This window comes from Apiospora phragmitis (genome assembly GCF_038363925.1).
Source record: "Apiospora phragmitis strain CBS 135458 chromosome Unknown utg000013l:1.0-2965645.0:1.0-2969333.0, whole genome shotgun sequence".
Taxonomy (NCBI): Eukaryota; Fungi; Ascomycota; class Sordariomycetes; order Amphisphaeriales; family Apiosporaceae; genus Apiospora; species Apiospora phragmitis.
The window spans coordinates 2329672-2351482 of NW_027117413.1; the positions used below are offsets into that span (position 1 = coordinate 2329672).

The window sequence follows — 21811 nt, forward strand, 5'->3', positions numbered from 1 at the left end:
GGGCTGGTAGTTGGCCAATACTGAGTCTGTGGTTTAGCGGTCTTATTAAGGCGCCTCCTACGAGTTACGAAGAATGGCGAGGTCAACTAAACCAGTTTCAATTGTACATATTCCTGCTGTCATAGCTGTAAATTAAAACCATATTGCATTCGCGATCGTTCAGTTCCCTCGTGATATAGCTTTCCAGGAGACCCCCAAAAATGTAATACTAGAAATGTGTCACATTAGAGTACATAAGCCAGCTGACGGTGCTACGGTCACCCTATGCAACGGCGACCCTAAAAACTAATAATAATACTATATAATAATAATACGAATAATTTAATTAAAAATTAATATAAAATCTTAAAAACACCGTTTTAGTCTCGAAACGCTTCTATAACACTCTTAATCTCAGATTTAGAGTTAGATTTAATTACAACGGCTTCCGGCGCCGACGATAAAAGAGTGACAGCCTAGGGTTCCGGTGCAACGCTATTTATCTCCCTCTTAACTACTATAGTATCTCGTATACGTATAAACTTCTAGTTAAGGTTAAATATTACTTTTTTCCTCTTTTTACCTCTTTTTTTTTCTAGATTATTTTTTAAAACTGACTTCTCGTGTTTTAATTAACTAATCTAGTCGTTTAAAGTATTTAAACTCTTTTAAAACTTCCGGAATAAAACCCGGCGTGTCGCGCTATCGAAAATAATAATATTATTATTAAGCGTATTTACCAACTTTTTAATTTAGCGGCTAATTATAAATATTAATAATATTATAAAGGAGAATTATTTATTAAAAACGTTAAGGGGGAGGTTTAAATAGTCCTATTTCTATTTAGTTTTTTATCCTCCGGTTCCGGCTATTAAAAGACTTATTAATATCGCGAAGGAATATATTAGTTACGGCCTAGCCGCTAGCTATTATATACGGCCGAAAAATAAACCTTTTAATTAGTTCGTAATACTAGAAGAAATCTCTTTTACTTATATTTATATTATTAAACCCTATATAATATAAAGTTACTTTTTAATAGTAAGTATTTTTTAATATATTAAAAGGATTAAAATCTAAGGGTTATAATAGGTGCGATAAGTATACCGGAAGGAAGAGAAGTTATATTTTATATTTTAAATATATTATAATAAAATCCTCGTTTATATAGCTAGCATAGCTATTTAAGATAATAAACCGCTATTAGTCTTTATTTTTAAGCTTTATATAAAAAATAAAGACCTTATTTAATTATACTAGGGCCAGCTCTTTATTAGTCCAGCCTTTAAGGGATACCGTAAAAACCTAATCCTCTATAATATCCGTTAGTAAGTCCTCCTCTTCTAAAAATTATTACTACTAGACCTATTAACCTTTAAATATTATAAAAAAAGGCAAGGCTTAGCTTAAAGCGTTATTATATTCGATTATAAAAGCTTATTATTAATTAAAAGAGTTTATAACTAATATTCTTTTTATTTTAATAGGTTTAATAATTATTATATTCGTTTTATAGCCGAGTTAATTATTAATCTCGTCGATGTTAAACCGAAACTCTAGAGGGATTAATTTTAAAATAAGATTTTTAAACCGTTCGAAAAACTCGATAATTTTTTTTACGGAAGTTACGTTAAGCTTTAAAAAATCTATCCTTTTAAAAAAAATAGTATCGATAAATAAATAGCGAGTAATAAATCTTTTAACCTAGTGTTTACCGAGTATTATATTAATTCCGTTAGCTTGAAAAATTTATTAAACGAATATTTAAAAAATAATATACGCTGGTAAATAGTTTAGATTATATTACGTAAGGTACTAAGTTACGATCTAAAACTCTTCCGTTATTATTAAGGCTTAAAAGGATTTATTCCGTTATTTTATAGTCTTGCGGCCGTAAATCCGAGCCCTTAGAGTTATTTTAGGGATATTGTGCTTCTCGGCGGCTTATTTTATTAACGAGCTATTTATATTGAATGGGCTCTCGTACGTACGGTGGTTCCGGTTTTAATCGGGGTTCAATCGTTCTTATTCTATTATTCATATCTATCTTCAGTACGAGCTACGAGGGGTATCGTATACCCCTCTTAATAAAATAGGAAAAGGGTTTATACGCGTAAGTACGTGGCACCCCTTTTAAAGTAATATAAATAGCTTTAGTTCTAGCTATTCTAATATTAGCAGTTTTCTGTTTTAGCGATAAAATTAGCCTGTTCCCCCTTTTAAATACGAGTCTTCCCTTCACGAGGGTCTCGTACGGTTAGGTTACTCTAATCCGGTATTAGGTACCTGCTTAAACCGTATAAGTAATGCTATACCTTTTTAACGTTATTTTAGTTAGGTAGCAAGTTTACTCGATTAATTATTCTAGTCGTTTATCCGAAAGTAGTAATAGTAATAAGGGGACCGTTATATATTTTAATACGTTATACCCTATAAAGGATTAATAAGAGCAGTTTTATAAATAAATATTCCTTCGTATATAAATAATTCGTATAGTATAAATTCCTTTTTTTTTTATATATATATATTTTCTTTTTTAAAATATTATGCGAAAATAAATTATATATTTATATATATTCGCGCGATATCTAATTAATAAATTATTAATCCTTTCGGCGTTATCGTTATTAATATAATCGATTATAATTAACGCTAAGTAACGCTACCGACTTTTTTAGTTTAAAATTAATAAGCTATACTTATACTTTATATTAATATATAATATCTTATTTCTTTTTTAATCTTTAATATTTATTAACTTCGTACGATAAAATAAAGAAGTTCGCGTTTATAACCTACCGAGCCGCGATATCGAAATACGCGTGCCGGTAAATAACGATATTCGCCGCCTGTTCGCTCGTATTATTCGTTACGAAGGCTACTTCCGTATAGTTCTCGTCTAGTCGCGTAGTAATATTAGTAGCGTTTATAATAATCGGTACGTCTAGTCCTATATTCCGTTCCGTAAGTACGTTCGTTTCGATAAATATTAGAACGGCGCTTATACTTCGTACGTTTAAGCTTTATACGGTAACCGGTGTTCGTACTATAGCTCACGATTCGTAAACCTTGATCTCGATAGTAACGAGAATAAAGGTGGTAATAAAGCTAAGGTAATAGTTATATAATAATAAATTAGTAATAAATAAAATAAATAGTTCTCGTATATATATAGGTAACATTCTCGTATAATTATTTTCGTCGTATTACCCGTTTAAATTATAATATATTACGGTTTTCTTTTTAACTTTCGTATAATACCTAATAAATAAAATATATCGGTAGTAACTATATAAAGAAGAACTAATAAAAAAAATCTCTCTCTTCTTTTATACTCTTCTTTTTTGATTACTCGCCGTGCGAGTCTAGCCTCTCGATATACGCTTCCGTGCGTACGGTAAGGCTGTTCGTCGAGACTAGCTGCTCGAGGGCCTTATTCAAGGATACCTTAGTAAAGGCATCTGCTGGATTATCTCTGCTATCGATATAATAGACCTCTAATATCTCCTTTTTTTATACGACTCCCGGAGGGACATAATATTAATTATAAGCCTCTTCTCGTTTATCGTACCTAGTTTAATTAAATAGTCGTAAAATAATTTCGAGTTTATATAGAAGGTTATTAGAATATCTTAGAATCCTAGTGTTCGTATAATTCTCTTAAGCGTAATACTTAATGTAATACCGTTATTTATACCGGAAGTTATGCTATATAGTTCGCTAGCCAGCACGCTCCTAGTAACTCTCTTATATTTAATCGAGCTCTAGTGGATAATATTACCCTAAATTTAGAATTTATCCTTCGTACAATAAATCTTTTAGCCTAATAAGATTAGATATCCGAATTAGGAAGTTAAGTCTTCGTTATTTATAAACGAGCCGTCGGTAAAGATATATATCTTCGTACGGTAAAAGTTAAGCGGGATATATCTCAAGCCGCGTGTCTAATTCTGGATCTACTAGTTAATCCGCATGTTCAGGTTTTCGATATCCTTATCCTTTAAAATCTATACTTAAGCGGCGGCAGATAAGTTGTACGCTGCCTCTGGCTAATAGATAAATGCGAGATATACCCCTCTCGCACGCTAGGAAACGTACTGCTAGCCTCTATCGATAGCTTTCGGGTCGATAAGCTTTAATTAGTTAGCCTATCCCTTTTACTCGAAAAAGATATCGTACAATTCTAATCGAATCTTACCTCCGTTGAACTCGATCGGCGTGTTTTTAGTCAGGATGCTCTTTAGCTTTGCACGGAATTATTCCTCTGCCAGCTTTTCTTCCTCTTTCTTGGAAAAGGGGGTTATAGCGAAGCTAAACGTATCGTCGGTCTATATTACTATAATACCGAAGGTATCCGGTCCTTCCGTAGTAAATAGTAAGTAGGCGTCGTACGTTAATACGGTTATTCCTAGATTCCGTACGTGGTAATTATGATACGTTTTAAACTAATAAAGTCCTGACTCTGCTAGTCCGTATAGGGGTAATACGATCTAAAGCAGCGTTCCTTCGGGGTTCTGGGTCTTCAGCTCTGCCGGTAAGCGTGCGTAGATTGGTCGGTTTAGCTTATCGTGCGACTGAGTATACGCCTGTGTAATATCGCGTAGCTCGCCTCGTACGTTGAAGTCTCGGATCAGGGTCGGTCCGAGGGCTAAAAGGAGTCTTTGGCTCATCCGCTGGATTATCGGTAACTGGGTCAAAATAGCCTCCTTTTCTGTATCTCCGTAGCCTTGTACTACGAGCCTGGACTTCTCGTACGGCTTCGTAGTTTTACCCTTGATCTCTCGTACGAGCCGTGTTTTGAAGATTTTCCGGCCGGTATGCTTGTTCGGGTCGAATCGAATAAATTCGAAAACCCCTCGTGCGGCGAGATTATTAATCTCCTCTGCGTCGGACTCTTGGAACGGGTATCCGGACGAGATAATAACCCCGTCTTGTCGGAGCTTGACTGCTAGCTCGTAATTCTCTTGTTCCTTTTTGGGTAAGGAATATAGCGGCTCGAGCGTTCCGGAGTAGGTATTTTCTGGGTCGTCCTCGGCCGCGTTGTACGTGAGCTACCGTAATTTCCTCGGCTATCGGTTTAGTATCTGGGGTATCTGCCGGCTGTTCCGGATCTGGTTGTGTATCCGGCTCGTTGCGCGGTTCTTCGGCCTCTTCCCGGTAGTACGGCTTGATTTGGGTCACTCGAAAGGCTTTTGGGCCGTCTGGGGTATCCACTCGGATCGTACGGTCTTCGATAGCTGCTATCTTGTATGGTCCGGTTTATCCTTCTTTTTCCCGCTAGACCAGGACTTTACTCCGGAGCGGGAGTGTTAGGATATCTTAGATAGCTGGTCTATTCCGGGTGTTTAGAGCTCGGTGGATATCGATATTTGTACGTATTTTCCGAAGCATCTTTATTACTTTCTGTACAGCTTCTCCTCGTGCTTGGATCTCCGGTAACGGTGGTGAGTTCCCGTCGATGCGAGGGTATACTCCGAACACGAGTAAGGTAGGTACTAGGCCGTTAGGGCCAGCCGTATCGTTTAAAGCTTTAACTGCCATTTGGAGTATTGTCTCGGCATCTGTACGATAACCGAGATCCTTCTATAAGATATCGAAGGCCCTGCGTAACGGAACGTGCGCTCGTTCGACCTTACCTACTGCCTAGTGGGCTTCGATAAGCATCTACTTATAAGTAATTCCTATTACTCGTACGTGGTCGCGAAACTCTCCTTAGAAGTGCGTGCCCGGATCGTACAGATATAATCAGGGGGTCCCTAGTATACGTATATCCAGCACTTGCAGAGGGCATTCTAGGTGTCTCGTACGCTAAGCGAATGTAGGAATGTAGCCGCTTGGAAGGACGTACTCGAATCGATTACGTAAAGTGCGTTCTGTCCGTTGACGTAGACGACGTCTACGATAATCTCGTAGTTGAAGTCGCATTCGTCCTGTAGCGAGAATTTGAATCTTTGTGGTGCCGGATCGTGCGCCTGGCATTGGGAGCAGAACTTCTAGATCTCGTCGAGAACAGCAGGGTCGACGTCGTCGTGGCCGGCGTTCTTTAGGAGAGTATGGAGCTTCTCCGTGCGAGGGTGTCCAAAACGTCGGTGGAGGTGTCGAAGCTGTCCTTCGGTGAAATGTAACGTCGTTTCCGTACGGCCGGTATTGAAGAACGGGTGTCCCCATTTCCTGATCACAGGGAGTGTCTCGCCGTCCTCTCGTACGATGAGGTTAAGGACATTGTTGTAATACGCTTTAAGCCGGTCGGCGTTATATAGCGAGAGTAGGAAAGGGGTTATAGTATCCAGGATATGGTACCTTGTTACTCCTAATAGGTTCCGTACGTCGATTGTTCTAATCGACGAGATAGGCTTTAAGCTTCCGAACTTGATCTCGGCGCTTCCCGGGGTCCAGTCGATTCGTACGTCTGGGTTCTCTCGTACGTAAGCCTCTACCTAAGGCTTTCCGACTGTTGAAAACAGGGCGGCGCCGGTATCCCAAAGCTCTCTTTAGTAAGTCTGGCTATACGGGCTACTAAGGTTGAATTGGTCGGCCCGTACGGTAGCTTCCGAGTAGATATCCTCGCCAGTAAACCGGTGGTAGAACGCGGCGTCCGTTAGGTAAGTAATGCCTTATCGTGCATCTTCCGGATCGAGGTACTCGTACTCCTCTTCGTCATCTTCTAGCTCTTCCTTATCCTCTTCCCAGTCCCGGACGAACGTTTCGTACTTGTCTTGGGAAAGGGGGCCTTGTCCGACACTATCGCACGCTTGGAGATATTGGTTCCTTGCTCGGGACTGCTCTTCGGCTGGGTGGTTTGTCGACCAACAGCCTTGCTTGTGGCAGATTCGGCAGGTTCCTCGTTCGAACTTCCGGTTCCTGTACGGTAATCTTGGTCGGAAGGTGCCGGCGGGTCGCTGGATCCTTTCCTGTCCTGGTGGTCGGCTATTATACGGTAATCTGCTGCCGTAGGCTGGTCGGTTTCCTTTCGTACGGTTATTTGTGAACCGTCTGTTAGTCAGGTACGTGTCCATAGCCGGGTCTCGATACAGTTCCTCCGTTAAATATCGTTCCGATAGCATCTGGTCCGCTGCTGTACTTAGCGATGCGCGAAGGTCCGAGAATAGCGCTTCACATGTTGGCTTCTGGTGGATGAGGGCTGGTGAAAGTTCCGGAACTCCTCGACAGGCTCTTACGACGGAGGTATGGAGAGCGATCTCTCCTTCGAATCCCTTTCCGAGGGCTCGTTGTGCGAGCTGGAGCTTATTTAGCAGGATTTCTAAGACCTCGATAGGTTGTTTCTCGGCGTTCTCACTTTTTACTCGTGCGAAAGAGGTTATTATCTAATCCGTAAAATATTATGCGTAATTTACTGTCGTACTAAAGTACGAGTCTATTAGATAGTATATCTCGTCCCATTTCTTTTCGGGTCCGATGTAGTTAAGATAGAATGCCTCCGCACGGCCGGAAAGAATGTTTAAAAAGACTGTATGGTATTGGTCTTCTGGTATATCTAGCCGTCGGCATGTTTCGATAAATATCCGTACTCTGTCGCAGAAGATATCGTACGGCTTGCCGGTATAATTCTTTTCCTTCCTCCACACCTTTGAGAAGGTGACGACCTTATTCTGATCGATTTTGCCGTTGTAGATAGCTCGGCTTGGAGGGATATCGTATTTCGTGATGTACGCTGGACCAGATAATCGTGCCGTCTGGTCCGGCGGTATCGGAGTCGGAGAAGGAAAAAGGATAATGTCTTGCGACGCTTGGGTACTTGGGAATCTCAGGGTTGGACGTCGGGCCTGGAGTGTTTGAGACTCCGGGATTGAACGTCGGCCTTAGAGTGCCCTGTGGTATCGCGGACGATTGCTCCGTACGGAGACCGGGTGTCTCTCGCTTAGGCGGCGGTTCTTCGACTGTCTGTTCTCGGGAAGAGTGTGGAACATCCTCTTTTCGGGTTTCCGAAGTCGGTTCTGCCGGTCGGTCTTATTAATATGTAGGATCGGCCGGTAGTACCAGACTTATAAGCTTAGCTTTAAAGGATCCGTCCGTTAATATATCGACTCCGTGTTCTTTAAAGTAATTAAAGAGCTCCTTCTAAAATATACGGTTAACTTAGCCGAACTAGTATTCGGTCTATTTATCGAACTTTATAGTGAACGACTTCTTAAGGGAGGTCCCCTTCATCTTTAATATATAATATTTTAAAAAGTATTATGCGAGGTACGTCGTAAGCAGTTCGGGTATTATTTTTTCGGAAAGTACGTTTAGAGGTTTAAATTCTTAAAAAGCGAGGTTAACGTTTCTTTTCTAAACTGTTAAAAGGATTCTAGTATTTTAGGATATTTTTTCGTACGTAAGCGGTTCGGGGTCTAAAGTCGTCGGTTTATCTGGGTTCGGTACGTCCGAGCTCGATCCCGATTCGCCGACCGCGATTAATTCTATTTAGTAAGGGTTATCGTTTTATAAATTATACGACAGGGTTATTTAAATATATAATTATATATAGCCTAGCTAGTTTCGCATATAATTTAGAACTTGGTCTCCTCCTTATAATATATACTCGGAAAAAGGGGTTCCTCCTCGTACGGTTAATTCAGTTCGGCTCTTCCTCCGAATCTCTAACGGGCGGAAATTCTCGGGGCTTTTTAATACGGTCGCCCTTATATCGGTAGGGGCGTAAAACCGTTTCTTTACTCTTATTAATTTATAATCGCTACGGGTAACTACTAATTAATATTAAATAGGCTTTCGTATATACGGTAATTCCGGTTTTAATCGGGGTTTAATCGTTCTTATTTTATTATTTATATTTATTTTTAGTACGAGCTACGAGGGGTATTATATACCCCTCTTAATAAAATAGGAAAGGGGTTTATACGCGTAAGTACGTGGCACCCCTTTTAGAGTAATATAAATAGCTTCAGTTCTAGCTGTTCTAATAATTTATAACATTTTAAATCGCGCGTTATAGTGTTAACTCGTTAAGTTTATAGCCTATTAAAAAGAGGAAAAAAAAGAAAGAAAATAGTATTATTTAATTAATTATAAATCAAAAGCTGACTAGTTTATATACTGATTTATATGTGGTGCTGTCAAGGGCTATCTAAATTTAGGGGTCGCCGTTGCATGGGGTGACCGTAGCACCGTCAGCTGGCTTATGCCACTATATTGCACGTATATAGCGGAGTTCCACTTTTGCGTGGAATAAAATGCCTTCGAGGGCAAGCTATTGATTGGCGCTGTAATAGTCTAAGAAGGATGCAGCTACATCTTCGCAGTGAGAGAAATGCGAAGGGCCTCATTGGCCTACTAGGCGCGCACCTGGTGTGGCTGTGTATAACAGGCAAACAGGCAACAAGCAACAGATAATCAAACCTTCTTGACCGTCGTTCTCCATGCAGGTTGAGGTAAACTCTGAACGGCGAATGGTCCGACACAAGAAACATTATACTGAATCTTAGCATTCAAATTAATAGGACACGTTATAGCCAGCTTAGAATGGACGGCACTCCGAAGCGTCCTCCTACCCCTCCACCTCTGCCCCCTGCACCACGCCGGCGTCCCATGGCCGAACGCCCATCACACTATATGGCCGATCTTGAAGCCGCAGGCCTGGAGGCTACACAGAAGATCTTGACGGCACCGCACATACCCCGTACCCCACCACAGTATCAGCCCATTCATTAATTCTTCTATGGCACTCTCAAAGACCCCCGCATACTGGCCGAAGTACTCGGGGTGGAGAATGCGCCAGTTCTGCGGCCTGCTAAGATCATCGGCTACCACCTGACGAACTGGGGAGACTACAAGGCTCTTGTAGATGGGGAAGCTTGGGAAGAAGTTGTGGGTTTTGCCTGTGAGATCACCTCGGCTGAGCACGAGCATAAGCTTGCCTACTATGAGATCAGCGCGTACCGGCTTGCTCCGTGTCTCATAGACTTCACCGACGGCCAAGAGCCCGCACAGGTCTGGGGAATACGTTCATGTATGCGGGGGATGCAGTGGCTCTGCAAGAAGGACGGTTTGATAGGAAATTGTGGGAGTGTCAGATGGGGACCAGACTGCCGGCAAATTGGCATGAGAGCAAGGGGCAACGGGACAGTGAACGAACGATGAGTGATGGCTCAAGGAAGCAGCCCCCAAGTAGTATACAGCGTTCACCTAAATCTAAATAGTGCAGCACTGAATACGAAAGAGGCTCCCTCCCCATAAGGCTATTTCTAGCATTCAATTGACACCGGAGAATCGCAATGTGCCGTGCAATAAGTGAACAATCGATCAATGCACATTCACCTCTCCTCCCACTCCAATAATCGCATCAACAAACGCGTCTTCTAGCTTATGATCTTTTCTGCTTCAGCACGACCTCGGTTTCTTTCCAGCAAACACCAACCTTTGAGCTCCCATCTCCCCATCTCACCGCGCTCTAGAAACCTCCATCTTCCTTCATTTAAGCACAATAAAACATCCTCCAAGTCACACGCATCTAGTCCCGCTTGCGCGGTGGACTATCTTTCATCAACGGTCAATTCCCATAACCATTTCACCTTTGCGACCGTTGAAAATGGCCCCCAGTCTGATCGTCACCCTTCGCGTACCTGTGCCGAAGCGCAAGCGAACAGACGAAACAGATCCAGAAGAGTCACCCAAGAGACGGCGTGGAAGGACCAACAGACAACGGGTGCTTGACAGTTCGGACGAGGACAGCGACGGCAACGGCGCCAATGTTGATGATCGCTCTGATCTTAGATCAAACCACGATAGCGATAACACAACAGTCGCAAGTGACGGCAAACTAGATGACAAGGTCGATGGCAAGGACGATACCGACACGACCAGCAATGATGCCACTCACGAAGGCGCTACTGACGAAAATGTTACCAAGAAGGATAATGTTCACGAAGATGCAGCTGCTGTTCACCAAGACGTTGCCCAAGAAGATGTCACCCAACAAGATGCTACCCTCAAAGAGACGACTGATCAAGAGATCAATCACGAAGAGCCCACTCCCGATAATGGCAGCTACGATACCAAGATCGACAGCAAGGAGGAAAGGACCACAGTCGTCATTGATGGCACCCAAGAAGACGTTTGCATGGAGGATGTCGCAGAAGAAGATACCACTCCCAAGCACGCGAACCTTCAGAATGCTGTTCACGATGTTCCCGTTCACGGTCGCGGCATGGCTCCTGAGAATGCGATCCATAAAAACACTGCTCAGAAGGATGGTGGTCATCAAGATATCGCCAATAAGGGTGTCGTCGATGGCGCTTATAAAAATGTCGCCCACAGTGACGATGTCGCCGCTGAGGGTAACAATGTCGCCGCTGATAAGACCGAAGTTGCCGCCAATACAGTGATCACCGCCGAAAGTGAAGCCGTCTCCGCCGAGGATGAGGCTAGCGCCGCTGAGGATGAAGATGGCGCCGTTGATCAAGCTGAAGTCGCCGCCAAAGAATCTGTCGCCGATCAGCCCGTTGCTGACCCATATCTCAACCCCAAGACTGGGGCCATAGCTCATCCAGTTATCCGGAAAGCCTTCCATAACTTCCGCAGGGCCTTCCCCAATGGCCCAGACATTTTCTATCAGCCGTTCACCCGCCACGGCCTTGGGGGTCTTCAGGCCATCACACGGAGCATGGCGGCACAGCATCCCGGTCTGCCTGTGCCCACCTTGGCCGACCTCGCCCATGCCCTAAAGGCATCTTATAAATGCGCCATGACCAGATCCTGGAACTCCCGACAAAAGCAAGCCGTCGAGCTGTTGAGCGACTCGAAACTGGACGGCGCCGGCAACTGGGAGCCGGATTGCTTCAACGATGATACCTCGTGGTTTCTCCAGGACCACCTCGCACTGATCCTCCTCATGTGGGCCAGAGCACGCGCGATAAACGCGACACTCGCCATCTGGACCAACGGCGTGCCCTGGGCCTACAGGCTCTGGGACCGCTTGGACTCGGCGCGAAGGAGAGACTATAAGGCCACCATCACCGTCTGGATATATCACGACGGTCAGCAGTCGTACGCCGGTCTGGGGCCTGTGGGGGGCGGGTGCGTGTCGATCAAGGCGTTGGGGTACACCGATGAAGAAGTGGAAGCCTATGGGCGTATAGTGCAAGGTTCTGGATCCATCACGGCACGGTCCTACGCCAGCTATCTTCACGACAAGCACTCGGCTCCTGCCGACGAGTCGACCCTTGGTGAAGCGTCGACCACCGAGCAGCCGGCTCCTGCTGAAGACCCGACTCCTGCTGAAGACCCGGCCCCTACTGAAGAGCTGGTTCCTGCTGAAGAGCCGGCCCCCGCCGAAGACTCGTCTCCTGCTGAGAAGTCGAACCCTGCTGAGCAGTCGACCCCTGCTGATGAGTCGACCCTTGCTGAAGAGTCGACTACCGCCGAGAATCCGGCTTCGACTGAAGACCCGGCCCCAGCGGAAGAGCTGGCTCCTGCTGACGACTCGTCTCCTACTGCGCAGTCGACCCTTGCCGAGAAGTCTGTCCCTGCGGCACAGCCGGTTCCTGAAGTACCGTCAGTCCCCGCCGAAGAAGAGTCAGCCCCTGCTGATGAAGAGATGGCCAATACTGGAGGAGAGTCGCCCTCAGACGAGAAGCCAGCTCCAGTTGAGAAGTCGTCCCCTGCTGGGCAATCAGCTCCGGCTGAAGTTCCGGTCTCTACACAATATGCAGCTCCTGCTGATCAGTCGTTACCTCCAGAAGACTCAGGCACCACTGAGCCGAGTCAATTCTCTTGACTCTCTGCAACACATCGCCATCACGAGCTCTCTCGATACTACACTGCCGCAAGACTCTGGATAAGGGCGTCAGGAGTAACGAGACACCAGTTGCCGCCACCGTATGCACGTTGCAACACTGATTGGGAAGTTGGGCATGGGGAGACAATTGGATTGATGTGGCGGGCTTGGGAAATGGCCAGGGGCACTTGCTATAATGAGGAAGAATGGAATCCGCAACGACGAACACATGTGCACCTGAGAATAGCTCGATATGGGTGCCCAGGCACACCGATCGCTTGGTCAATGAACGTATAGGCTTTCACATGGCACATCAATCGCTACTAGGTACTGAATTGGACCCTTTGATCATGGACCTTGAGATGTGCCAAAAGACTGAAATCCAGCGAGGCTGGGAGTGAACGAAAGTAGATCTCGTAGGGAACTTGAGCGGCGCTGGGGGTGGCTGGCGACCACTTGCTTTTTGAAACAGCGGTCTGGAGTCATGACTACCACTTTGAACACGCAGTTCCCGATATACCCCTCATATTGACTTCAATTGAGAGAGATATGAGGGTATGGAATCCGCTGTTTGGCTGATATGCCCGAGAAGCTTGACATGCGGCAGCGCAGATGTAATCCGAATGGGTCAAGTGGTCCCAAACTGACTCTGGACTAGAGATTTGACACCGAAGTATGTAGGGAAGGAACACTTAGTCGAGTGGCGCAACCGAAAGTTCTGCCTTGTGCCCGGAAGGACGAGATAGAGATAGCAGGTGGTTGAGAAGACGGGACTCTGAAACCTTGATGATCTCGGATTGCATCACAGAGCCGCCGACTTCGACGGATACTAATTATATTCTTTTGACAGCTCGTTCCTTTTCCATTAGTTGATCGGCTACTTACCTACCTATTGGTCTGCCAGCCCGCAAGTCGCGGAATGTGCAAGAGCCTCTCTCCACTTAGCCTGCCCCTACCAAAGCAGCCACGGCACACAGAAGAAAGACATAACGGCCTAGAACTTCGCCACCAAGGGAGCCACCGCTAACAAATAGCCAGCCGACCGACGAGAACCAATGCCGAGGAAGAATCCCCTAGATAATCACAAGGCATTAATAGCACAAGGAAATCGCGCACCCAAGACACGCCTAGTCTGGCCAGTGGTCGCAAGGCCAGGCTCATTTAGCTCATCCCAACTGGCTGGGAAAAGGTCGCGACGGCTGCGGCCAGGCATGTCGTCAGGCAAGGACCAATACCTGATGGCGGCGACACTCTGGGGTGGATGGCTCATTGGCTGCCCATCAACTTCGATGCGCTCATTCTAGGCGGGCCACGTATTGCAACGCCATGCGAAGACCGCAATGTCTGGCAGGCTGGTTGACTCGGTCGAAGAACCAGAGAAGAGTCTCACTTGGGGCTATGTGAGTGATGTGGGCGATAAGAGCCTAGAGACCTCGGCCGCCACGAACACTGCCTCCGATAAGAGAGTCAGTTTCCCAACCTCGTAGGCTCACTTGATCCGACAGGACATATGGAATAGCCAGCGGATATGAGTGTCCTACATATGAGTTCATCGGCCATAGTGCGCTGAGCAGTTCTCCATGGTTCGTTTGGAACGGGTCAGGCCTAGCCAATGATCAAACGCTTCCATGACACAGCCAAATGAGGGTTCGAAGTCGAATTCGTTCGGGTCACCCATAGATGACGATTGGCGTAGCGTGTCGGACTGAGCAATGACAGGCAATTAAAAGCAGTAAGACGGGGAACATTCATTCCTTCAAGAACGCGAAAAGCGTGTGACCCTGGGCGTGCTTTACGCGTGGAAACATGACGGTCTGGCCCCTGGTCTCCCTTAGAGCGCGACGGGAGCGTAGCCTTTGGTTCTGGTTTAATGGTTGTGGCCCGTCCGTCGACCGCCCCCCTTCTCCGCTCGCTCGCTCATGTCAATGCCTGGCCCCCAAGGAATCGTGACGCGATAATTGGCAATTAATGGCCAAGCCGAGGGAGCGGAACTGAACTGGGAACTTGCTTTGTTCGTTAAGCTGCTCCGAGATTCAGCTATTACTACGACGGATTGGTATATGGACATATAAGACCTGCATGACTCTAGTGAGGGTGAGACTGGACTTGACGCCCTGCCAGCGAATCATGTGCCGTCGAAAGGGAAATGGGCATATGCATGAGGTTCCTGCGCCGTAGCTAGAATTACTACGGCCACCCTGGTTGAAGCAGCGTTCAGCGTTCTTGGCTGCTTGCTTGGTGGTGCTTGGTGGTCCAACAGGCCACGGCAAAGTGCTGCGACACAGCCCGGATTTGCAGATTTGCATGACCAGCGAGTTGCAGCTAGCAAGCCCGGCAGGCCGACACCTCCCCCCACTAACCGCTAACCAGTGCTGTAACTCCACGCTAAAGTGGCACCCCCTTGGCCCTCCCCTAACTGGGCAGAACTGGGGATCCTGACCGCCTGATTGGGTCGAAGATGGGACGGAGAGTGGAAAAACACACATCGTATTGCAAATACACCAACACCACGCGTCTGCTACACGATCCCATTTCTCTGTTCGGGTGTCTCGTCTTGTCACTTCGATTCAACTTTAACCTGCAGGAAGCCGGTTTGAGGCCTGAGCGCATCACACCCATTGCCATTAGTTACCTTCCTTTTCCACGCCACGGTACGACTTGATTGTTACTCCATCTCCCGTCTTTTAGCTGCAATCTGCATATCGCGCGAATCCCTCCCCACCCTTGATTCGCTCAGCTTTTTAATTGACTGCAGCGCCCGTTGTGTCTCTACTCAGTCCCTGTCCTCTGCCTGCTTAACATCCAGCGCCTATTGCAACAGCGTCGGCCTGCTAGACCCGACGTGCAGTTTTCGAGACAGCTACACCTCATTGTGGGCTTTCAATCCAATCTCTCCATCCCGGGCCTCACCTGTCGCGACCACCCCTCCCCTCACCTCACGCCCTCTCTCTCTCTTCTTCCCATCTCTCACTCTCTCCACACACGGGACGGGATCGACTGCTTGCCTGGTTGCAATAAGACCTTGTCATTCCCTCTTCACACCATTTCGCCACTTTTCTCCTGCTGTTTCCCCTCTTACCCTGAAGCTGCTCCGACGTCCATCAATCGAAACAGCACCACAAAGCACGCTGGCATCCCAAGTGACAAAAGATAAACAAACACACGATCAGAGGATTGGAAGTCATTGATCCAACTCGAATCCCGCCGACTACTCACTGCTAAGCCACCAGTTCGTCCGACACCCTGTAAGGATTTGATTGATAGCTTGCTTCTGTTCGATTGAGAGGAGCTTGCAGGCATTATTACACGAGCTTCGTTTGGGAGCTCCATTGGGTATCTGTCTGGTAATTCCTTCTTCTCTCCTCCCAACGGTCGGCGACATAGACAATACGCTCCACAACACAACAACAATCGATCACAACACGACACAATGGCCACTCTATCCCGTCAACCCTTTGCGCCTCTCGACGGCACACGTTTGCAAACACTGACGAGTCTGAAGAACCGACAAAATGGTAAGTCGTTCCAAAAACCAGCCAGCACCTCGCACGTCCCATCCTATACAGGGGCCATTGCCCCTCTCCAGTCAGTCGTATGACCTACAAGCCCATGTCGCACGCAACAATCAAGTTGATGCTTGCAGCTGCACGCACTTAACTCAATCCCGCACCCATGCTCTCTGCGCGATTAATGAGCACAACGTCCCAAACCATGTTCAAAATGATTGTCTTCAATTGCCACGGTTCAACGATACTAAACATCGGATAGCTGTCTCTTCAGCTTCTTCAGGAAAGCGGAAGGCTGCCGATGTGGTCGAAGATAACGACGCCGAAAACGTCGACCCAGTCATTTTCTCGAAGCGAGTTAAGGGCTCCTCCGACACTTCTTTCCCGGCCAAGGACTTCATCAAGCCTGCAACTTTCTTGCTCACCAAGTCGGCTTCGACCAGCAACATTGTTAGCACCCCCAAAGTACCTGCACCTCGTCCTCGTAGTGTCCTGAACCCCAAATCGCCCGCCTCGAGGTTAAACACCGGGATTGCCAAATCCTCTCCACTATCGGCACCGGCCGGTCGATCTCCCACCCGTGGCAAGCGAGCCGGTCTTCTATCGTCGCGTCGCCGCACTGCTGGTCCTTACTCTCGAATCGACCCTCCCAGCTTTGGTCTCGGTGCATCTTCGTCGTCACCTGCTCCTTTCTCTCTGGACGCTGCTCTCAAGGGCACGATCCCAAGCTACACGAGCCGCGAAGCTTCGGCTACTCCTGCCGCGTCGGAGTCTTCCATCGCCCCTGTGTCTTCTACTCGCTCCTCAGACTTTGCCAGCCTTCATGAAGCTGGGCTGAAGTCGTCATGGTTCTTTGAGATCCACGAGGACACAGCCGATCAGGAGATGACCAACCTTTTGCAACACAGCACTTGCACCTTGGACATCAGCTCCGACGAGGAGAGCGAACGCCGTCAGCAGCGAGAGCGTGCAGAGGGCAAGGAGAATGTCCCTCCCGTCGACGATGTGTCTCAGACCACCCGACCTCGTGCTGCGAGACTTGCTGCTGCCGATGCCGACGATATGTTCGTTGAGAAGGAGCGAAGCCCGCTTGGCGAGATGGACGTCAAAGGCTACTTTGCTGATGGCTGCGATGAGACTAGTGTGGTGATCATCCCCGCCGACGAGGAAGAGGAACAGCAGCCAGTCAAGAAGGATCTCGGGTCTGTTCCCGAGATCAAGGTTGACGAGAGCGCAGTTCCTGAGCCTGTCGTCGAGGATGGTGCCAAGTCGCTCGACGAGCTGATGCGAAAGTCTGACGAGCCTGCACCAAGCGCGGCCTTACTCGAACCCATCGAAGGCACTGGCGAGAGCTTCGAGGTGTGGGAGAGCAGCAGTGCGAAAGACGAGACGGAAGCAGTCTCGTCCTGCTGAGGGAAGAGTTCTGAATCTTTGTCATGCGTCTTTATGCCTAGATGACTGGGATGACTTGAGATGATGTCGAATGAGTGATGATGTGAAAGTAATCTGACCTAATACAGTCGCTAATAATGAGTCGGAAGAGCCACGGATGGAAAAGGCGTCTTGAGGAGTTTCTGTTCTGCTAAGCGGCATAGCAACGGCTACGGCAGTTGCTTTTGGGATTACTGTTATTCTGGTGTTTTATCTGTATGGATTCTGTATATACTAGCGGGCCTTTGTTTGGCGTTGGTATCATCTGAGCTTGGTTTTTGTCTGAATAACAACTTGCTGCTTTGGCATCCTTCTACATGGAATTACTTCATCGTGACGCAATGCACTAGACTGAACAGTCCGAATAGTTACCACCATACAGATCCGTTGCTTTGTTCGAGTTGGTCTATCCTTGTGCGCCTCTACCCCTAAAAACAGAGGCAAGTTCTTGCAATGCTCTAGGTCTTATCATTCCAGGTAGTTTGCATGATGGCCCGCTGCATATGCATGTACACAATGCTCTGATACAGAATAAGCGCCATATTGGAATTTAGTTTGCTCAAATCATTCCTTGGTACTGCAAGGGCATCTTTTTGTTTGCGTGCGTTGTGACGCCCAGTCGCATCACCCAAACGCAAGAATCGGGAAGCGGGGGAACGCACGTGATGCAACCACCACTTAACGCGTCGCATCGCGGGAAAGTCGCGATGCCATTTGCCTGTCCCACCTTCAAGCGGCTCTTCAAACCTAGCATTTCAAGCCATTGACAGGCCGAAACGAGTCAGTGAAAGCGAGTGCATACTTTGGCTGTCTCAATACCAACCCTTTTTTTGCTTAGTCTCGCCAATTGTGTCTTTTGACCCTTCTATTGGGGCTGCAACCGCCCGCCCTTGCATTGAGCTGCAGCTATCCAGACTGCACTGCATACGAAGTTAGCTCATCTGAGCCCACCATCATCATCAACCACTGGCATTTCCTGTCTCGTCTGGTCTCTCTCTTGCATATAATGGCCTCAATCAACGATCTGGCCACCGCGGCTACTATAGCCTCCTCGGCCGTGGCACTGCAGTCCTCTCCCACGCAGAAGTCGTCTCAGCCCGCCGCCGCCGCCGGAGGATCCAACAACAGCAATACCCAATCATCCCCGCCCCAAGCAGAGCCGCTCACCCCCCTCTAGAGCTGATACCGCCATGCCACCTACTATGACTACTCCTGGGCCCTCTGGCGGGAAGGATGCGGCTCCTGATACACCGCCTTCCATAACAGTAGCTACCCATCCTCAGACACCAGGCCGACAACAAGAGCCGCAGCAACCACCTCCGCAGCGGCCACAACCTCCGACACAGTCGTCACCCGCAGCAGCCTCAGCAGCAGCATCGGCAGCACCAGCAGCCACCGTAGAACAGCAAACTCCTTCTCAAACCTCACCAAAGCAACAAGCGCCCGCAGCAGCACCGGTGCTAGCCGCCCCGCAGATCTCCCCGCAAGACGCGGCGTCGGCGCAGATCCCTGCACCCCCCGCGCCCGCGCCGGCTTCTGCTAATGCGGCAGACGCCGCCGGTGGAGCCGAGGATGGCGACGCCACGATGCATGACGCCGCCGACGAGGAGAACGCGGATAATGGCGCTGTGGCGGCCAAGGAGAGGCCCAAGCCTGTGCGCGGTGCTTTCATCGTCTTCGAGGGCATGGACCGTGCCGGGAAGACGACGCAGGCTAAGCTTTTGCAGCAGCGGTGCATTGAGGAGGGGCGCGATGTGAAGTTTATGCGGTTTCCTGGTGAGCAGCCTCTTCTTTTCCTCCTTACTTTTCTTTCTTTATTAGTACCTTGGGAAGGCTTGGAGTGTGCGAATAACATGACTGACTGACATGATGTTATAGATCGCACAACACCTATCGGCCAGATGATCGATGCGTATCTCAGGGGCCAGACCGAGATTGAGGACCATGTTATACATCTATTGTTCAGCGCCAACCGCTGGGAGGCATTGTAAGTTTCAAGTCCACAACTTTCTGGCTTCTTCCTCTTCCCCTGGCCGCCATGGAGCATGCATACTCTTGAAGCTTTGCGCCTTTTCCTTTCTTCACTTGACACCGTTCTTTCTACTTGAAAGCTAACCAGAAACTACTAGGAAAACCATCCAAACCACTCTAGCCGCGGGCGTCTCCATCATCTGCGACCGCTACTACCACAGCGGCATCGTCTACAGCGCGGCCAAGCAGAACCCGACGCTGCCCCTCCATTGGGCCAAGGCGCCCGAGGTCGGGCTGCCCCGGCCCGACCTCGTGCTCTTCCTCGACCTCGAGGAGGCCGTCGCGCGCGAGCGCGGCGGTTGGGGCGGCGAGGTCTACGAGAAGGGCGAGATGTGCAGCGGCGCGTGCGCGAGCTGTTCTGGGGGCTGAGCATGGGCGATCTGAGCCACACGTACCGACACCAGCGCCGGGAGTCGGCCTCGGCGGCGGCAGCAGCAGCGGCAGGGAAGGCTAATGGTGGGGCGGCGGCTGATATGGATACTGTGGTGGTGGGCGGAGGCGTAGACAACAGCGGCAGCAACAGCCTCAGTGCAAAGGGGCCGTCGTCGTCGATGATGATGCATGCGCCCGGGGGTGAGAGGGGCGAGTTCCGACAGGAAGAGGAGGATTTGCAGATCGTGGATGCCGACTTGGGCATCGAGGAGCTCGCGGACAAGGTCTGGGGGCATGTGCTGCCGCAGCTCGAGTCGGTGGAGAGGGGGGAGGTTGGGGATGTGGTTCGGGTCGTTCGGTGAGGAGATGAGGTACTACATACAAAAGCACTTGCTTTCATGTTTAAGAAGCAATGAGTAAAGGATAACTTATCTTGCGCCGTGTTGGCGTACCGATAAAAAGAAGCTTAATCACGATACAATGTGAATGATTGTCAGCTAATTCGCTGTACTAGGACTGCAGCAACTTGGTGTAATGAGTCCCCCTTGACTATATTTGCTGTGATGTTCATACCAGGGCCTGCCTGTCAAAGGGATGTTCAGTAGTGGTCACATTGGAGTGTTATTCTTGGTGCGACATGTGTCATTGTCAATTGATCCTCGACTATAAACAAGTAATCGACAGCTTCTTTATTCGTAACTGTCATTCTCCCATAGTTGCATTATCAAAGTATTTCCATCTGTTTGGTGGTTCTTGGTAACCTCACTTCTGTGACATTGCTATGCTAAAACTTCTAGGAAGGGATGTCGTTACCCCTGGTTTCTCTATTACGTTTATGCCTTTGCTGTTAATGATAGCTCGCCTGCTGATTGCATTCTCCATTGGCGACCTCTTTGACCTCTGTAATGTAGTGCGTGTGTCTACATGTTCTTGAATGTAGACAGGTCTTCTTTGTAACACATAGGATAATTGTCTACCACCAGACAAGAAGCACTAAGAGCTGTCATCGAAGGCTAAGGGGCTTGGCGCAAATCGGTAATACACGGGGTAGGCCTAGTCGTTTCAAGAGTCGCTGCTGAGGAACTCGGGCGAGTTGCCCGGATATCTATACACGAGGATCCATTTCTTCAAGGGGGCGATAGGCAGGCCACGACGGTCACATACCCAGGCGGTCGGCGTGAATCTTCTAAGTAACATTCTCGACGACGAGCCTAAGTTCGTTTTTGTGTATTTTCCTATTGTCGCCAGCCCGTAGAAGGTGAACACGCTGTTGGAACAGCTGGAACTGAAGCTGTCCATATTACTTTAAAAGGGGTGCCACGTGCCTACGCGCACGAACCCCTTTCCTGTTTCATCAAGAGGGGCATACGATGCCCCTCGCAGCTCGTACTGAAGTGCGAGTCCATTAGATGGTATATCTCGTCCCATCTCTTTTCGGGTCCGATATGGTTGAGATAGAATGCCTCCGCACGGCCGGAAAGAATGTCTGGGAAGACTGCATGGTATTGGTCTTCTGGTATATCTAGCCGTCGGCATGTTCCGATGAACATCCGTACTCTGTCGCAGAAGATGTCGTACGGCTTGCCGGTATAGTTCTTTTCCTTCCTCCACACCTTCGAGAAGGTGACGACCTTATTTTGATCGATTTTGCCGTTATAGATAGCTCGGCTTGGAGGGATATCGTATTCCGTGACGTACGCTGGACCAGATAATCGTACGGTCTGGTCCGGCGGTACCGGAGTTGGAGAAGGAAAAG

The 21811-nt window shown here is 48.0% G+C and overlaps 4 protein-coding genes across 4 annotated transcripts; all 4 read left to right on the forward strand.

Moving 5' to 3' along the window:
- Window positions 1-9462: 9462 nt before the first annotated feature.
- PG994_014456 (poly(A) polymerase pla1) lies at window positions 9463-10394 on the forward strand (the record flags this gene model as incomplete). The annotated part of the gene is made up of 3 exons (XM_066865865.1): window positions 9463-9619; window positions 9674-9949; window positions 10303-10394. The coding sequence occupies 3 exons, from the start codon at window positions 9463-9465 to the stop codon at window positions 10392-10394; spliced, it is 525 nt and encodes a 174-aa protein (XP_066708994.1).
- Window positions 10395-10528: 134 nt separating this feature from the next.
- On the forward strand, window positions 10529-12715 carry PG994_014457 (uncharacterized protein; the record flags this gene model as incomplete). The annotated part of the gene is made up of 1 exon (XM_066865866.1): window positions 10529-12715. One exon carries the CDS (start codon window positions 10529-10531, stop codon window positions 12713-12715), a length of 2187 nt encoding a protein of 728 aa, XP_066708995.1.
- Window positions 12716-16145: 3430 nt separating this feature from the next.
- PG994_014458 (uncharacterized protein) lies at window positions 16146-17634 on the forward strand (the record flags this gene model as incomplete). Its single annotated transcript, XM_066865867.1, has 2 exons — window positions 16146-16230; window positions 16484-17634. 2 exons carry the CDS (start codon window positions 16146-16148, stop codon window positions 17632-17634), a joined length of 1236 nt encoding a protein of 411 aa, XP_066708996.1.
- Window positions 17635-18842: 1208 nt separating this feature from the next.
- On the forward strand, window positions 18843-20417 carry PG994_014459 (thymidylate kinase-domain-containing protein; the record flags this gene model as incomplete). The annotated part of the gene is made up of 3 exons (XM_066865868.1): window positions 18843-19428; window positions 19531-19639; window positions 19805-20417. The coding sequence occupies 3 exons, from the start codon at window positions 18843-18845 to the stop codon at window positions 20415-20417; spliced, it is 1308 nt and encodes a 435-aa protein (XP_066708997.1).
- Between the last annotated feature and the right edge of the window lie 1394 nt (window positions 20418-21811).